Source organism: Marmota marmota, unplaced genomic scaffold, assembly GCF_001458135.2.
Source record: "Marmota marmota marmota unplaced genomic scaffold, marMar, whole genome shotgun sequence".
NCBI classification, from domain to species: domain Eukaryota; kingdom Metazoa; phylum Chordata; class Mammalia; order Rodentia; family Sciuridae; genus Marmota; species Marmota marmota.
In genome coordinates, this window is record NW_025999880.1 from 3619291 (window position 1) to 3637190 (window position 17900).

General features: G+C 35.7%; 1 protein-coding gene across 3 annotated transcripts in view; it reads right to left on the reverse strand.

The window, feature by feature from the left end:
- Vmp1 (vacuole membrane protein 1) overlaps positions 1-17900 on the reverse strand; it is a 115343-nt gene that overhangs the window by 13221 nt on the left and 84222 nt on the right. For all 3 annotated transcript variants that reach the window (XM_048792206.1, XM_015495385.2, XM_048792211.1), the window contains 3 exons: positions 17151-17231; positions 12924-13040; positions 6540-6601 (listed from right to left, as the gene is read on the reverse strand). In XM_048792206.1, coding sequence (XP_048648163.1) covers positions 6540-6601; positions 12924-13040; positions 17151-17231 — 260 coding nt within the window. The remainder of the gene's footprint in view (positions 1-6539; positions 6602-12923; positions 13041-17150; positions 17232-17900) is intronic.

A 17900-nucleotide genomic window follows, 5' to 3' on the forward strand; every position in this document is an offset into this window, starting at 1 on the left:
TTTTAGTTCTCGGCGGACACAACATCTTTGTTTGTATGTGGTGCTGAGGATCGAACCCGGGCCGCACGCATGCCAGGCGAGCGCGCTACCGCTTGAGCCACATCCCCAGCCCTCTCTTTTTTTTTTTAACAAATATTTATTTTTTAGTTGTAGTTGAACACAAGAACTTTATTTATTTTATTTATTTATTTTTATGTGGTGCTGAGAATTGAACCCAGGGCCTTGCACATGCCAGACAAGCACTCTACCACTGAGCCACAACCCCAGCCTTCAATGTCTCATTTTATTCATCTTTTCCTCTTCTGAGTTGTTGCTTTCATCATTCTCCTAGGTTCTTTCCTATGCCCTCATTCATACTGCAGTAAGTAATGCTCATAGGATCTTGGGTGTGATGGTGCACAAGTTGGGAGGCTAAGGCAGGAGGATTGCAAGTTTGAGGCCAGCCTCAGCAACTTGGCAAGATCCTGTCTCAAAATGAAAAATAATAAGGACTGGAGATAAAGTGGCAAAGAAACCCAGAGTTCAAGCCCTAGTAACAACAACAACAAAACAAAACAAACCTCTCTGAGCCAATCTTTAATTAGAAGTAAACAAATAAGATAATAATTACAAAGGACCCATTATGTTCAAAAAATAAGTTTCCTCAAGAATTATTTACATAATCTCTGCTGAAAGACTGTCCAGATTAAGGACATTTTAGTGATTAAAAAGTAAACTAACAAGGAGAGATAGGCTTTCCCTCAATCTTCTAGGTGACAATAAATAGAAACTTTGGAAAATGAGACTTTGTGAACATAGGCAATATCAAATTTGAGACAAAAGGCATTTTTAAAATCATGCTGTGGAAGTTAACTCACTTGATATGAGTGTGTTTCAACTAAACTGTAAAATATTTGGTTCCAGACATTTAAAATTGTGACTGGAGCTGGAAATGTTGTCAGTGGCCTTCGGAACTGGAGAAGAAATGGTACTCAAAGAAACATGCTTGAAAGAACAGCAACTAGAAGCATATACAGAAAGAAGTTAAATAACTGGCCTGTGGCAGAGTTCAAATTCAAATCTAGATTCTTTATTTTTTTTTTTCCAAAGTCTATGCTCTTTTCATTATACTACTCTCTAGCTGTCCTTACTCTTGGGACTCATTTTTTATTCTTCCTTGCCTTAATATCTTACTTTTATTTTAAATTTGAACTGATACTAACCTTTTTCTTTCTTATCTTTTGATTTTTTTCTCCACCATTTATCATTCCCTTAATTGTGGTCACATATTTTTAAATATTCTTCAAAAGACCACATTCCAAATTTTACTAATTTAGTTTGATGATTATGCTATGCTACTTGGAGTTTTAACAATGTAAAGGGGAGAACAAACAAAGAAGTTTCTACAGTAAGTTAGAGGCAATACTTTCAGCTCAGGTCAACAATGGATCTTTTCACTCTCTCTCTCTGTTTTTTTTTCTCCTGTGGTGCTGGGCATAGAACCCAGGGCTTCACACATGTGAGGCAAGTATTCTACCACTGAGTTACGTCCCTAGCCCAACAATGGGTCCATTGATTCAATCCAAATATTCTCTTTTCTGAAATGAGTTGCTGATATATTTATTGTGATATAAAATAACAGATTTAGGTCTATTAAAAAATCATTCTTGGTGCTGGGCATGGCGGTCCATGCCTGGGTATGAGGTACTTAGGAGATTGAGGTAGGAGGACCAGGATTTCAGGGCCAGTCTTACCAGTCTAAGCATCACACTGACAACAATGTCTCAAAAAAAAAACAAGAGAGGGCTGGGGATGTGGCTCAAGCGGTAGCACGCTCGCCTGGCATGCGTGTGGCCCGGGTTCGATCCTCAGCACCACATACCAACAAAGATGTTGTGTCCGCCAATTACTAAAAAATAAATATTAAAAAAAAAAAAAAAAACGAGAGAGAGAGAGAGAAAAGAAGTCTCTTTAAAAGTTAACATTCATTTTAGGTTTGATGAGTACATTTATTTATGTCTATACTTATGTATTTATTATTTTACTTATTATTTGCCACTTAGATAAACAGACAAAGGTTTATTTAGGAAAGCAGAGACACACTTGAGGAAGAATATGGGCCATCTCCAGAGGGAGAGACAGCTGAATTAAATGATTGATTAATTGATTTAGTGGTAATAGGGATCTGGCCCAGAAACTCACACATGATAGGCAAATACTACCACAGAGCTACACCCATAGCCTTATTTCTTTTAAAATATTTATTTATTTTTTAGTTGTAGTTGCACATAATACCTTAATTTATATGCGGTGCTGAAGATTGAACCCAGGGCCTTGCACATGCTAGACAAGCATTCTACTACTGAGCCACAACCCCAGCCCCATAGCCTTAATTTTTGATATTCATTTAAATCCTTGTATTTAAAAGCATTTCCTATTTCTAAATGTAGGAAAACAAATCATGTCATGTTCAATTGCAGAATATGATTAACAGATAATATTATTACAATATAAAAAATACCTTTTGGCATTTGATCATAAAGTATTACTATCACTTGCCAAGTCTGATTATTATTATTTTGTAGTACCAGGGATTGAACCCAGGGTGTTTTGTCACTGAGCTACAACCCCAGCCCTGTTAATTAATTAATTTTTTTATGGTACTGGAGATTGAACCCAGGGCTGTGTTACTGGTAAGATACACTCCCATCATTTTAAAAATTTTGAGACAGAGTCTTGCTAAATTCCAAGGGTCTCACTAAATTGCTGAATATGGCCTCAAATTTGCAATCCTCCTGGCTCAGCTTCCCAAGTTGCTGGGATTACCACATGCCTGGCCATTTTTGATTATTTATACTGTTTAATATATTATCTAGAAAAAAAGCTGAGATAAACCCAGCAGACAATACTAGGAAAAAGATGAGGCTATTAGGACATTATAACACGTCTTCTGAAAATGATTAAAGACTACACATCAAAATGGGTGCACCCCTGCAATCCCAGCAACTCGGGAGGCTGAGCCAGTACGAGCCCAGCCTCAGCAGTTCGATGAGAACCTAAGCAACTTAGCAAGATCCTCTTTTAAGAAAAAATCAAAAAGGGCTGGGGATGTAGCTTAGAGGTAAAGTAGCTCTGGGTTCAATCCCTAGTCCAAAAAAAAGAAAACCCAACAACATGACACCAATCCTCTAATTCAGTAAAAATCTAAATCCAGTAGGTCTAGAATATATTAGAACAACTTTATGGAAAATCATCTTTCAGAGAAAACAATCACTGGAATTTTTTGAGGGACAATATTAGGAAAAATTTTTAAAAAGGAACTTGTGTTTCAAAAAATATAATATGTTCTAACTTAACTATTGCCCTAAAATTAAAGGCACTTTAATTTCTATTTACTGTGGATTAATAATATAATTTCTTAGAAATTCCCAAAGCTGGGTAAACAAACAAAGGAATCCAGATTATACAAAGGACTTATTAATTTTTATTGGCTAGATCTTTATTTGGACAGCATGTGTTCATTTATTCAGCAGATAATTTCTGAGCACCTGCTATGTGTAAATCAAGATAACAGGTGCCATGAACATAATAGAGAACAAAAATAGACAAGGTCTCTGGCATTAAGAAACTATTATAAGTTAGGAGTAAAGACAGTGTTAATACACCCACAAACATAAATGTAAAATTGTAGCTAATAGTACATGCTGTGGTACAGAGAGATCCCTGGTAAAGGAGTATTTGATCAAGTCAGGGAAGGTTTTCTGATAAGGCAATAGTTGAATCTAAAGGACAATATCTAGGTCAGTAATTTTCAATGAGGGTAGACAGGTTTAGTGGCCACATAACACTTGGTAATGTCTGGAATTGTTTTGTTGTTGTTTTTTCTTTTTAAATTTTAGGTGCTGGACATTGAACTCAAGGCCTCATGCTAGGATGTGATGTACTACTAATCTACCACTTAACTCCCAGAATCATCTTTAAAAAATATATATACACACACACACACACACACACACACACACACACACAGGGAGTGTACTTAGGTGTGCTTTACTACTGAGCTATGTCCCCAGTCCTTTCTATTTTTTTATTTTGAGACCTCAGTCTAAATTGCTGAGGCTGGCCTTGAACTTGTGGTCATCCTGCTTCAACCTCCTAAATTTTGGGGATTATAAGTGGTGTGTCACTGTGCCTGGCTGAATCATTTCTGATTGTTAGGATTGGACGGTACCAGTAGATATACTAGATATACTGTGGACATCTAGGACAAAGACGCTACTAAATATCTGGCCTAAAATGTAAACAGTGCCAAAGCTGTGAAATCTTGAACTAGACAAATAAAAAAGCAAGGGGCAAAGAATGATCAGTGATGGAGACTCAAGTATTGCCAAAATGGTTTCAGCAGAGGAGACAGATGATAATAGGGTTTATAAATCTTGTCAAGGAGTTTTAGCACCATCTTAAGAATTAAGGGAAAACAAGTGAAGGGTATCAAGAAGCAGAGCTGAGGGATGAAGACAGTGGTAGCAGCAGCTTTTAAATTAAAATTTTAAAGTTAGTGATTATAGTACAGTGAACAGATTGGAAAGGAGTAAAACTGGATGTGTAAATCAGATAGGAAGTTCAGTAACATAACTTCTTAAAAACCCTAAAGCCGGGCTGGGGATGTGGCTCAAGCGGTAGCGCGCTCGCCTGGCATGCGTGCGGCCCGGGTTCGATCCTCAGCACCACATACCAACAAAGATGTTGTGTCCGCCGAAAACTAAAATAAAATTGTAAAAAAAAAAAAAAACAACCCTAAAGCCTGGAGAAACAGAAGGTGATAGTGCTGAGGATACAGAAGTAGCTAAAAAACTTCCTTCTATAAATGTTCAGTCTGGAAAAAGGAGAATCAAAGAAAGTGGGTGCCTTGTGCATGGTCACTCTACAATGTGTGGGTAGTGTGGTAGTGTTCTTTTAGAATTCTCCAAAGTGGAGCAGTAATCTCTAAGAGTGGATGTATTTAAAAAATAAGGGGCGGGCTGGGGATGTGGCTCAAGCGGTAGCGCGCTCGCCTGGCATGCGTGCGGCCCAGGTTCGATCCTCAGCACCACATACAAACAAAGATGTTGTGTCCGCCGAAAACTAAAAAATAAATATTAAAAAAAATTCTCTCTCTCTCTCTCTAAAAAAAAAACAAAAAACAAAAAACACACAAGTGTTTATTTGGGCTGGGGATGCGTGCGGCCCGGGTTCGATCCTCAGCACCACATACAAACAAAGATGTTGTGTCCGCCAAATAAATAAATAAATAAATATTAAAAAAAAAAAAAATAAGGGGCAATAATATTCCTTCTTTTTCCTCGAATGTGATGTATGATGACATATAAAACATTTTATCTGTAAGGATTCGGGCAGCAAAAAAATTGGAGTAATTAAATTTTAATGTGTAAGTTATAATCCACATATAATTAGAAATTCAGAATCAGTGTCTGGCTCAATTGAGTATACTTACAAGAACATATTTTTCCTTAATTACTAAAGATGAGCTATAAAATATTGTTAAATATATCTTATATATAAAATATGTCATAAAAATAAAAAATAACATCATATATAAGAGTGAATATACTAAAACCAGCTGGGTATAGTAACACAAGCATGTGATTCCACTTACTCAGGAGGCTGAGGCAGGAGGACTGCAAATTGAAGTCCAGACTCAACAACTTAGCAAGACCGTGTCTCAAAAAAAAGGGGAGGCTAGGGATATAGCTCAGTGGTTGTATGCTCTTGGGTTCAATTCCCAGTAATGTAAAATAAAACAAAATCCAATATAAATTTAAATAACTAAAATTTCCATAATGTTTTGTTATATAAGTAGCTTTTAAAAGATGAAGATTTATATTAAAACTCATCAAACTGTACTTCAACAGGACACTCTTCTGCCGTGGGGCAACTATATTTTTAAATGAAAAGAACATCTACCCTGTAAGCAGTGAATTAAAAAAAAGAAATTATATGAAAGACACAACCAAAAACCCAACAAATTTTGGTTGTATCTCAATTTAATACCTGATAGCATTCATACTCCAAAGGTTAATTTGATTAACCAAATAAAACAGGTTATTTCTTTACTGTTTTATCAGAGAGAACGCTATAGTTTTGTGACATGTTAAAAGTGGTCTTATTCACTTCTTAAAACTAAACAAAAAATAACAGCATTTGATTTATAGCCCAATTTTTTGAGATAAACAATATACTCATAACCTGATATATTTCAGTAATATATCATCCTACTGTGCCTTATTTAATGAAATATTAAAATTTTATTTAAGATTTATATTTAAATTAAATGCAGCTGTGTATCTGGCATTTAATTTTGGCTTAAAGTCATAGTGTGTTCAAAAGCACTATTAAACTGTAATGATACACATGTCTTACGTAAAGAGAATTTATTTACTTGGAGGGGTTGCACATTCAAATGCAAAAGCTTCAAAATAAAGAGCTATCTCAAAAATTCTATTCCAATTCATTTACTTCAAAAACTGAAATTAATATTAGTCCTTAGAAGAATTACTCACCCAATGAAAGCCACCATCTGCTCCACTATGTGCTTGCTGAATGTTATTATAACGAAGATTTTCTGTAAAGAAAACAGCAGTTTAAATAAATACTTAGTCATTAAGATAACCAATATAAATTCACAATTCTGATAACAGTGTTAAAAAGGTGAGGACCTGCACCTAAATGCAATTTAAAAATTTCTTTAGAAACAAAAGAAAAGACACCATTTAATTCAAATGCTACCCACTTTGTATTTTAAAGATGCTTTTCCTTAAGCACGGCTTTAGTCTTACTAGGATACATGACTGTGTAAGGGAAAATATGAGTCATGAAACCCAAGACTGGGAGGGAATACTGGGCATTTGCTTGTTTTATGTATCTCAGAACCCTGTATACAACAGAAGTCACAGGTTCTCATGTAGCCCTACCACTGAAATCAAAACTGATTACTCCAACAGGGGTCTGAACTAAAACTGATCCAGAGGATCTTGAAAAGATTATCTATCCACCTTTCATAGATGGTTTTTGTATAAGCACTGTGAACATTCCATTTCTAGATCCTGAATTAGCCATGGCCTTTCAGGTTTAGGGTTAAAGGATCTAGGACATTTTCAGTTTGGTGTTGATGAAGTACTTTCTTTCCATCAAATTAAAGACACTGGAATCTGCGGCTGTGGTTCAGTGGTAGAGCGCTTGTCTCATAAGAGTGAGGCACTGGGTTTGATTCTCAGCACCACATGAAAATAAATAAGATATCGTGTGCATCTACAACTAAAAAAAATTTTTTAAAAATGATAAATTAAAGACACTGATACTAATACAAGAAAAGATGCCTTCAGGGTAACAACTAACAGATATTCTCAGCTCAATTGAACAAATGTTAATATGAAATACTTACTAGGGATAAAATAAGGCACTGTTAAGGGTTTTCAGGGAACACAAAGTTTAGAAGGAGACTTTTTCAAAACCCTAAAGTTTCCTAATCTTTCTACAAACAGTAGAAAGATGGTAAGTACAGAAATACAATACACATTGCCCGGTATGGTGGTGCATGCCTGTAATCCCAGCAGCTGAGGAGGCTGAGGCAGCAAGATCGCAAGTTCAAGGCCAGCCTCAGCAATTTCGCAAGGCCCTAAACGATCTAGTGAGACCCTGTCTCTAAATAAAATATAAAAAAAGGGTTTGCAGGGGTGCTGGGGTCGTGGCTCAGCAGTGGAGTGCTCACCTGGCATGTGTGAGACCCACATAAAATGTGTTAGACATTTAAGAACATGTCTCAGCACCACGTATAAATAAATAAATAAAAACAAACAAACAAACAAAATATATATATATAAAGGGCAGAGGGCAGAGTGTTTGCCTTGCTTGCATAAGGCTCTGGGTTCAATCCCTAGCATCACACACAAAAAAGGGGGGGGGGAGTGGCTTGGGAGCTGGGCATGGTGGTGCACACCTGTAATCCCAGCGGTTTGGAGGGCTAAGGCAGGAGGATCATGAGTTCAAAGGCAGCCTCAACAAAAGTGAGGCACTAAGCAACTCAGTGAGACCCTGTCTCTAAATAAAATACAAAATAGGACTGGGGATGTGGCTTAGTGGTTGAGCTACCCCCTGGGTTCAATTTCAATCCTCAGTAACAAAACACACAAACAAAAAACAATACACACACATATACACACAACAAACATATAGCTATAAATGCAGGCAGTGGTAAAAGAACAACAATATATTATAGCTCAAAGAAAGGAAAGGTCATAGTGGTGTGATTAATTAGGGATTCAGGAAGGTGTTAGATTTAACTTTGGCTTTCAGGGATGGATAATATTTCTTCAACTAAATATGCATAATTCTGGATTCTCTCCAAATTCCTGATAACAAACTCTTTAGTGTTCTGTTACTGTGTATAAAAAATTACTTTAGCCAATTTAACCAAGGGGTTACACTGACACATAAAATGTGTTAGATATTTAAGATATTCTCAGCTCAATTGAACAAATGTTAATGTGAAATACTTACTAGGGATCAAATAAGAATAACAACAGTCCTTATATCCACCCATTATAAATCTGAGGAAGTAGGTAGGTTTAGACTAAAGCATATTCAGGTAGAATAAGGCAATGTTATACAAATGGTGTATGATTATTATGAAGCTAACAGGACAATTATTATAGATAGATAGCTTAACAAGAAAAGCATTAAAAATGGAGGTTCATATAAAAATCCAGTTATTTGGCACTATAAATATTTTACTAATTAATAGAACTAATGGTTTTGACTTTTAGTGATTTCACCACCATCAGCTTTCCCTACCATCATTTCCTAACAGGCAAAATAAGCCAACCCAGATAATTGCACAATTTCATTGCTTGAAAAACAAAACAAGATTTTCTTTTTATACGTAACAGCTTTAAAATTCACTCTGCTGGATAAGACATAAAATGTGTCAGACATTTAAGAACATGTCTTAGAGTCTTCCAGACTGGAGGTCTGAGTGGAGTTCTACCAAATAAGCAAAAGGCGCAGATCACCAAACAGCCCTATCAACCATGTACACAGAGGAAACAAGGGAAAGGGCACAGCAGGAAGACGAAAGAGTAGAAGGAACTAATGGTTCCAAAATGAACAAAGAAGAAATTGTCTGTTAAAGAAGGATTCTTTAAGGATTTTTTCCTTTCAGAAAGATAAATAGAAAGAAGTATCTTAGATTCAGTTAGCAAAAATTAACAACTGCCTACTATATGCCAGATACTATTTTAAGGCATTAAAATAACTCAGTGAACCAAAAGACAAAAATTTCTGACCTGAAGCTTATAATTCCACATACATTTGTGTGCTGGTGGGTGGGATGGTAAAGAGACAATAGGCAACACTCATGTTAAGTAAATTACGTGGTACACAAAGTAATATAGATAAAGTATGTTAATGTTAGGAGAAAGTCAACATATCTAAGGATCCTTCTATAGGCAGAAGAGTTGAACCTGTCTGGTGGAAGGGAAAATCCTGACCTAACATTACAGGTGGACTGATTTGAAAAATTTCAGGGAAGATTAACAGATAGTAAGACATTAATAAAAACAACATTTATCAAGAAGGATAATCTGAAAGAAAACCATGAGGAGATAGAATTTCTATTAGAGTACAGAAAAATTTGTGTGGGGATGTTTCTCCTATTTCAGAAACAGCTAAAATATTTATATTATTACTCACTAATATTGTTTACCCAAGGAATGAAAAATGCTTGTTACCCCTTAAGCTACATCTGGATGTACATCAAGTAACATGCCTTTATAAAGTATGTCACTATGATACAATGGAACATAGCAAACATACCCCACATCTTGGTTTAGTGAAGGAACTCAGATTGTTTCCTTTCAGAAACATATCAGGCACAGGGAAATAGCTTTGACTTTACAGAGCTTTGGTTGAATTGCAGGGCCTTAAACAAGTATTTTACCTTCTCTAATATGCTTTCCTTCTTTGTGCAATGTACCTAATAACTACCTCTTAGGATTGTCTTGACAGCGAGATAACCAATGCAAATTACTCCACACAGGTCCTGATAATAGCAGGCATTAAATGATTTAGTTTCTTTAGTTACATAAATATTTTATAGTTAAGAAGGCAATGCAAAAAAAAAGAACACTGGGAAGAATACTGAACTTAAAGCCAAAAGACTTCAGTTCAAATTCTAGCTTATTTATTTTTAAGCAACTAATTTTTAAAAAAATATTTATTTCTTAGTTGCAATTGGACACAGTACCTTTATTTCACTTATTTATTTTTATGTGGTGCTGAGGATCCAACCCGGGGTCCCACATGTGTAAGGTGAGCCACAACCCTAGTCCCTGCAACTAATATTTAATTACGATCGTATCTGTGACAATTACAAAATGGGCGCAGTAATCCCTCTATTCTAGGACTACATTAAACACTTAAAGTGTGAAGTACTTCATAAAAAATATGAATTACTATAACTTGAAAAATCTACTTACAATGTTTAAAAACATGCTAGATTTGAATCTTTATGAAATGAAAGGTCTGATAAGTTGTATATCAATCACTACAGATAGGGTACTTATTGTATGATAAATTTTGCAAAAATTCACAGAAAATTATTATATTCAAGAGGAGTAAAAGAGAATACATAAAATTTTATGGATTACTAGATAAACTGTTACAATCCAATGTTAATTAGTATTAAAGATTCCAAAAGGTAATTGCAGATACATTGCAAATTAATCAAAATAATTTATTATTTAACATAATATTTTATTAGTTAAAAAATTCTACTATGGTATTTAAATATACATATTTTGGGGTGCCAGGGATTGAACCTGGGACACTGAACTACATCTGAGCCACATCTCGAGCCATTTTTATTTTTTATTTTGAATTGCTTGGGGTGTTGTTAAATTGCTGAGACTGGCTTGCATTTGTGATCCTCCTGCTTTAGCCCCCAGAGTCACTGGGATTACAGGCATGTACACCCAGCTTATTTTAAATTTTAAGTGAGTAGCCCTATGATGTTAAAAATCTTATGTGGTGGTGTACACTGGTAATACCAGCGACTTGGCAGGCTCAGGCAGCAAGATTACCAGTTCAAGAACAGCCTCCTCAGCAACTTAGACAATCAGCCATGTAGGGAGACCCTGTCAAAAAAAAGAAAGAAAAGAAAAGAAAAAAAGGAAAAGAAAAAAGAAAGGGGGGAGATGTAGTTCAGTAATAAAGTGATTCAGGGTTCAATCCCTAATACCTGCCTCTATCATAAAAAGGTTGGTCCACTAAACAACTTTTTGAGTCACAAACTATAGAAATGATCCCTAAAAGTCTTTGAGATTTTGTGTGGTTATTATGGCAAGACTAGAAGACAGATTCAAAAAACTCTTCCCAATGTTAAAACCTAAGATTAGATTCTAGGCAGATAGAAGCTGCTGAAATTTTCCTGTTCTATTCTTCTCTTCTAAGAATGAGAGGCAGAGAGGTTATCAGGAAAAATCACTGGGGAGATATATATATATATATATATATATATATATATATATATATGTATATATAAATTTTTATTGTTGGGGGCTGAACACAGGTCCTAACACATGATAAACACACTCTCTACCACTAAGCTATACCGCCAAATGGATGGAGATATATATATATATTCAGTTGTAGTTGAACACAATACCTTTATTTGTTTGTATGTGGTGCTAAGGATTGAACCCAGGGCCTCGTTCTTGCTAGGCGAGCATGCTACCACTGAGCTACAACACCAGCCCAGATAGATATATTTTTAACTATTATGAAATAATTTGCAGACAGAGGCATTATTACTTCACTATTTTTGCTTTTATTTTGGTAAATACTTCTCTTTGTTACAAATCATATTGATTAAAAACAAATTCTTTCCTTGTTTTTAGAAGGAAATGATTAAAAAAAAGAAACAATTCATGTCATAGTTCTAGAAACACATATCCATTTCTCCCTTATTTAGGTTCTTGGCGTGTGTGTGTGCGCGCGCACGCGTGCACAATCTAAAGATTTTGCTAAGATTGGCTTTGAGGACTAGCAGATCTCACTTCTCTAACCACAACCCACATTGCTTTGCCTTTTCAGCAACCCTTTCTTCCCCATTCTCTTCCATACTAACATCTGGCTGGTTTTTAGTAAAGGATATTAGTGCTAAGAGAGGAAGTGCATGGGACTGGGGTTATGGCTCAGCAGTAGAGCGCTCGCCTCGCACATGCAAGGCCCTGGGTTCGAATCTCAGCACCACATAAAAATAAATAAATAAAATAAAATTAAAAAAAAAAAAAAAGAGAGGAAGTGCTATATAAGTATGTGAAAGAAAATAAGAATTAGTGAAAGAAAATAAGAATTAGTGAAAGGCAATATTCTCTCAGGTTGTGGTTACTAAAGAAACCATAATCTTTGGACCATGCACATGAATATGATGTACAATCTCTTACATAGGAACACTACTTTTATTTGATAAAGTCTTTTTTTTTTTTTTTTAAGAGAGAGAGAGAGAGAGAGTAGTTTTTAAAAAAATATGTATTTTTCGTTTTCGGTGGACACAACATCTTTATTTTATTTTATGTGGTGCTGAGGATCGAACCCAGTGCCCTGCGCATGCCAGGTGAGCGCATTACCGCTTGAGGCACATCCCCAGCCCAAAATTATTAAAATAGTTTCAAGGAGCAAAAATAACAGAAGGATAGAAAGAAAGAAGGAAGAGGAGGAAGAAAGAAGACAAGGGGATTCACTAACCTCCAAATGACATTTACATGCTTTATTATTTAAATAAGCTACCAAACAAAAGAAGAATTAGCAACTTAATTTACTTAGGAGTCTGTTTCAGTACCCTCTAATGTGGTTATCATCAATAGATAGTGAATCTCAAGTATAATTACCTGGATATGCATTTTAATTATTGCTTTTCCAATCAGAGTTGCACCGAAGAAGGTCCAAAAAGGTACAAGAAAATGTCCACATGTTATTCCAGCCAGATCAAACAGAGGATTTGGGATCTATCAACAGAGAGAGAGAGAGAAAAAGAACAATTTAATTTTATCACCCACTGGTATGTGATATTTTGCTGTCTTTTTTTTTTTCACTTTAAAAAAATTAGTTCTTTTTAGTAGACTGTAGAATGTATTTTGACATACCATACATACATGGAGTGTAACTTCCCATTTTTGTGGTTGTTGCTGTAAATCTTGCTTATATACAAAACAGGTATGGGTTCCCAGGTTCCCTGGTCAGAATACCACATTGTTCAGAAGGTTAGGCAAGTATTCTAATGTGTCTCTAACCTGGGTCACTTATTCACCCCAGGGCTGTTTTGTTGTTTAGTATGCTTACAGCAAACTAAGCTGTCCTTTTGTTTCTATTACTTATGGTAAACGCCCCATACTCTATTCCTTCATCACCTGAGGAGTAGATGAAGGCCATGATGTATGGGAATTCAATCTCATTCAGTAGACTCTTGGTGGTCTGCTGGATGTTTTCTGTGATAAGGTATGAGTGAAGCCTTAAGATTATTTCAGTAGTGACTAGGGTTCTAAAAATCTTTAGTCTGAACCAGGAATGGTAGTGTAGGTTTGAATCCCAGTAGCTCAGGAGGTTCAGGCAGGAGGATTACAAGTTCAAAACTGGCCTCAGCAACTCAGTGAAACCCTAAGCAACTTAGTGAAACTCTGTCTCAAAATAAAAAATTAAAAAATGGGCTGGGGATGTGACTCAGTGGTTAAGCACCCCTAGGTTTAATCCCTGGTACCCAAAAATTAAAAAAATTAAAAAACAAAAAAGCTTTAGCCTGAACTACAAATATTATCTAGAAGTACTTACAACATTCGCAAACATTCTAGTAAATTCACAAATATATTTATAGGTAGATGTGCTTATATTCTCAACATTTAAAAATTTATTATTTATATTTTATTTTAAGAGAGCTCAAGGCTGTGGAGCCAGGTGACTTTTTTTTTGGGGGGGGGCGGTTGTTACCAGAGATTGAACTCAGGGGCACTCAACCACTGAGCCACATCCCCAGTCCTATTTTGTATTTTATTTAGAGGCAGGGTCTCACTGAGTTGCTTAGCACCTTACTTTTGTTGAGGCTGGTTTTGAACTTGTGATCTTCCTGCCTCAGGCTCCCGAGCCCCTGGGATTACGGGTGTGCTCCACAATGCCACGCACCCAGGTATATTTTAGAAAAAAAAAATCATGTATGGAAATATCAGAGCACACAGATTCAGATGATTTGAATATTCATTCCCAGAGAAAAAAGTGATTCACAATAAATACCTTTCCAAACATTCCCACATTTTAAGAATGATAAAAGACAATTTTATGTAAAAATTCAGAGAAACCACAAGCTGTTTTCTCCCACAGTCCTTGTGGCTATTGGCTAAACCATTTATAAGCCAATTAACTTTATTCAAGTGTTAGGTAAATAAACTGAAAGGAAAATTAGAATTAAAAGAACCATGGAGTTGCTTTGAAATTTTCCCTCAACTAGAAGTTTTATTTTAGCTTAAATGTTGTCAACAAAATAATTAATAACTCTTTTTTACTTGTAGAAATGTAAGTATTAAAAATATCCTAGAGCCAGGCATAGTGGTGCACACCTGTAATCCCAGCAGCTCAGGAGGTTGAGGAAGGAGGATTGCAAGTTCAAGGCCAGCCTTAGCAACTTAGTGAGACCCTGTCTCAAAACAAAACAAAAACAAACTAGAAAAAATTCTTGAAGAACCATATTGATCTTTTAAATTTATGTTAAAGTTTGTCTACATGTAATTAAATATAAAGAAGAGTGGCTAGGCCAGAGGCTAGGGAGGCTAAAGCAGGAGGATAGTGAGTTCAAAGCCAGCCTCAGCAAAAGTGACATGCTAAGCAACTCAGTGAGACCCTGTCTCTAAATAAAACACAAAATAGGACAGGAATGTGGCTCAGTGGTTGACTGCCCCTGAGTTCAATCCCCAGTACCCTCCCCAAAAATAAGAGTGGCTAAGAAGTGGATGTTCAGCAGTAAGAACAGGTATTGATGAGTGACAAAGAATAAGTATCTTCTGCTTTAATAAATCAAAGGGACTTGCATTTTCCCTAAGAATAATGAAAGTTAACTCTCTACATCGACTATGTATACTGATTTGTTAAGTACTATTCTAAAGGGTTTACATCCTTAACACATTAACCCGCCACAATAGTATGTGATATCATCATACCCATTTTACATATTTAAATACTGAGACAATTTAAATACTAAGCAATGTCTCAGGCAAATGGCCCTTAAAATTAAAAACATTATAATAGGGATCTTGACTTAATCTCATTCTTCTGGTTTCCATAGTATCTTTCCATGTATTTCAATGGTCTTTCTCACTAGATTAAGGATCCTCCTTCAGGAGAGGGAATGTAATTTTTACTTTTTTTTTTCCCCTTCCTCCCACCTTCTCTTTTTCTTAATACAGTGCAAGGGATCAAATGCAGGGCCTTGTAGATGCAAGGTGAGCATTCTACCACCGAACTAAGTCCCCAGTCCATGTTTTATTTCTTACTCCCAGAATTCAGGGGTTGATAAAAAGCTTATAAATCACAACAAAAAATGGGTGAACATTATGTGCTTGGCACTGAATTTGTTATATTATTATCGATTTTTTTTGCTAGGGATTGAATGCAAGGGTTCTTAATCACCGAGCCACATTCCCAGCCATCCCGCCCCCACCTTTATTTTAAATTTTGAGACAGGGTCTTGCTAAGTTGCTTACAGCCTCCCTAAATTACTAAAGCTGGCTCTGAAACTATGATCCTCCTGCCTCAGCCTCCTGATCTATGGGATTATTTGTGTAAGCTACCATGCCCAACCTATATATGGTATCTTAAATCCTCAATATTTCTAGTATTGCCCAGATAAAAAGATAGTAATTTAGGCATATATATATATATATATATCTTAAAATATCTCTATGATGATAACATATCATGCAGTTTTCATGTTCTAGTACATAATGGATAAAGTAGCTCTATATCAGCAGACAATAATGGTTTTTAATTTTATTTATATCATACCAACCAGATGTCTAGTTATTCTGGCCAAATCCACCAATGAACTACCAACAATTATATACAAGCTCAGAGCTTCATTTCAAAAACAACTGTTTCTATTATGTTAGAAAAGGACCAGGATAAATACTAACTCATCAAGGAATGTCAATTTCACAAATTTAAGACATTTACAACATTAATTGCCAGGTATGAGGCCAGGTATGAGCAACCGTTTTTGGAAAGCGGGTACTGAAAATTGAACCCAGGGTATTTACCACTGAGCTACATTCCCTGTTCTTTTCACTTCTGAAATAATTTGAGACAGGGTCTAGCCAAGTTGCTGAGGATTTCATTATGTTGCTGAGGCTGGCCTTGAACTTGCAATCCTCTTGTCTCTGCCTCCCAAGTACCTGGGATTAGAGGCCTGTGTCTGGCTGAACTTGGGCAACTTTACTAGACCATGTCCAAAGTAAAATTAGGAAGGAAAAAAAGAAAAAGGGATGATGATATAGTCTGTGGAAGATAGCTTGCCAAGTATACAGAAGGCCCTGGGTTTAATCCCCAGTAGCAAAGGATAGAGAGAAGGAAGGAAGGGAAGGAGGGAGGAAGGAAAAATTAATTTTTAAACAAAAATGGCTTCTTAGTTCACTATAGCTGAAGAGTTCCTTAACCTGCCACAGTTTTTTTCCTAGCTAGGTGTTAAGATTACTTAAAACAGATTTTATATGAATTCTTCCTTGAAATTAACACTTGGAACTTTATTCTACCACTGAGCTACATCCTCAGCCCAATATTGTCTCTCTCTTTTATATATATATGCTGAGGATCGAATCCAGCGCCTCACGCGAGCTAGGCAAGCGCTCTACCACTGAGTCACAACCCCAGCCCCCAAATATTGTCTCATTTGTTCTTACTGAACAAAGTCTTTTATGTCTGAAGCCATCACTGTGCTATAATATACTTAAAAGCCAATAAACAAGGTTGTGAATTTATCCAACATATAGGTACACATTCGTTCAATGATTCACAAAATTCATATGCAATAAAATGACAGCATTTAGTAAAATTTCTCACTTTTAATACAGTTCACTTACTGAAGCACAGGCCAAAATTCCAAAAAATCCAACCTTCTGTACTAGATTTTGAACTGCCAGTTTAGCCCGCGAGGCAAAGTCCTATAAAAAGAAGGATTTTAAAATATTAATGTAAACTACAAAAAGAAAGGAAAGAGAGCTCTTTATGAAATTTATTGTATTGAGTATTTCACAATTTAATAATAATTGATTCATTTAATGGGTAAGATAAATAATTAATAGCATCACAGCAGGCTGTTCGCTGGAAAATATGCAAATAAAATCTTGACAAAATATTACATCCTTCAACTCAGCATATTCAAGATTAAATCCAAACACCATCACTCTAGTTTAGGATTCTCTCTGAATTTTCTAGGGATGAACAAAATATCGCAAACGAACCACATATCAACTTGTTCTGTTGCAAATAATGGCTGACATATCTTTTTATTTTTCCTTCTACAATTTGCCAGATATAATACTCAATTGATGTTAGGGTAGAAAATCAGGATTTTTCAAGACAATCAATGAAAACATCTAAGCTAATCATTAATCAGAAGAGGGAAATAATGGTTATGTGGCAATAACTAAGCACTCATTATTTGAAAAGCAAGATAATGCCTTACATTTGCACAGCTTTCATTGTTTTATAAACTGTTTTCACAAACATTTCACTTGAGCCTTTCAACAATCTTGGGGTGTTTAGTAGAGGAGACAGAATTATAGCCAACTTATAAACCACAAAACCCATAACCTTTATACAGCCCATAA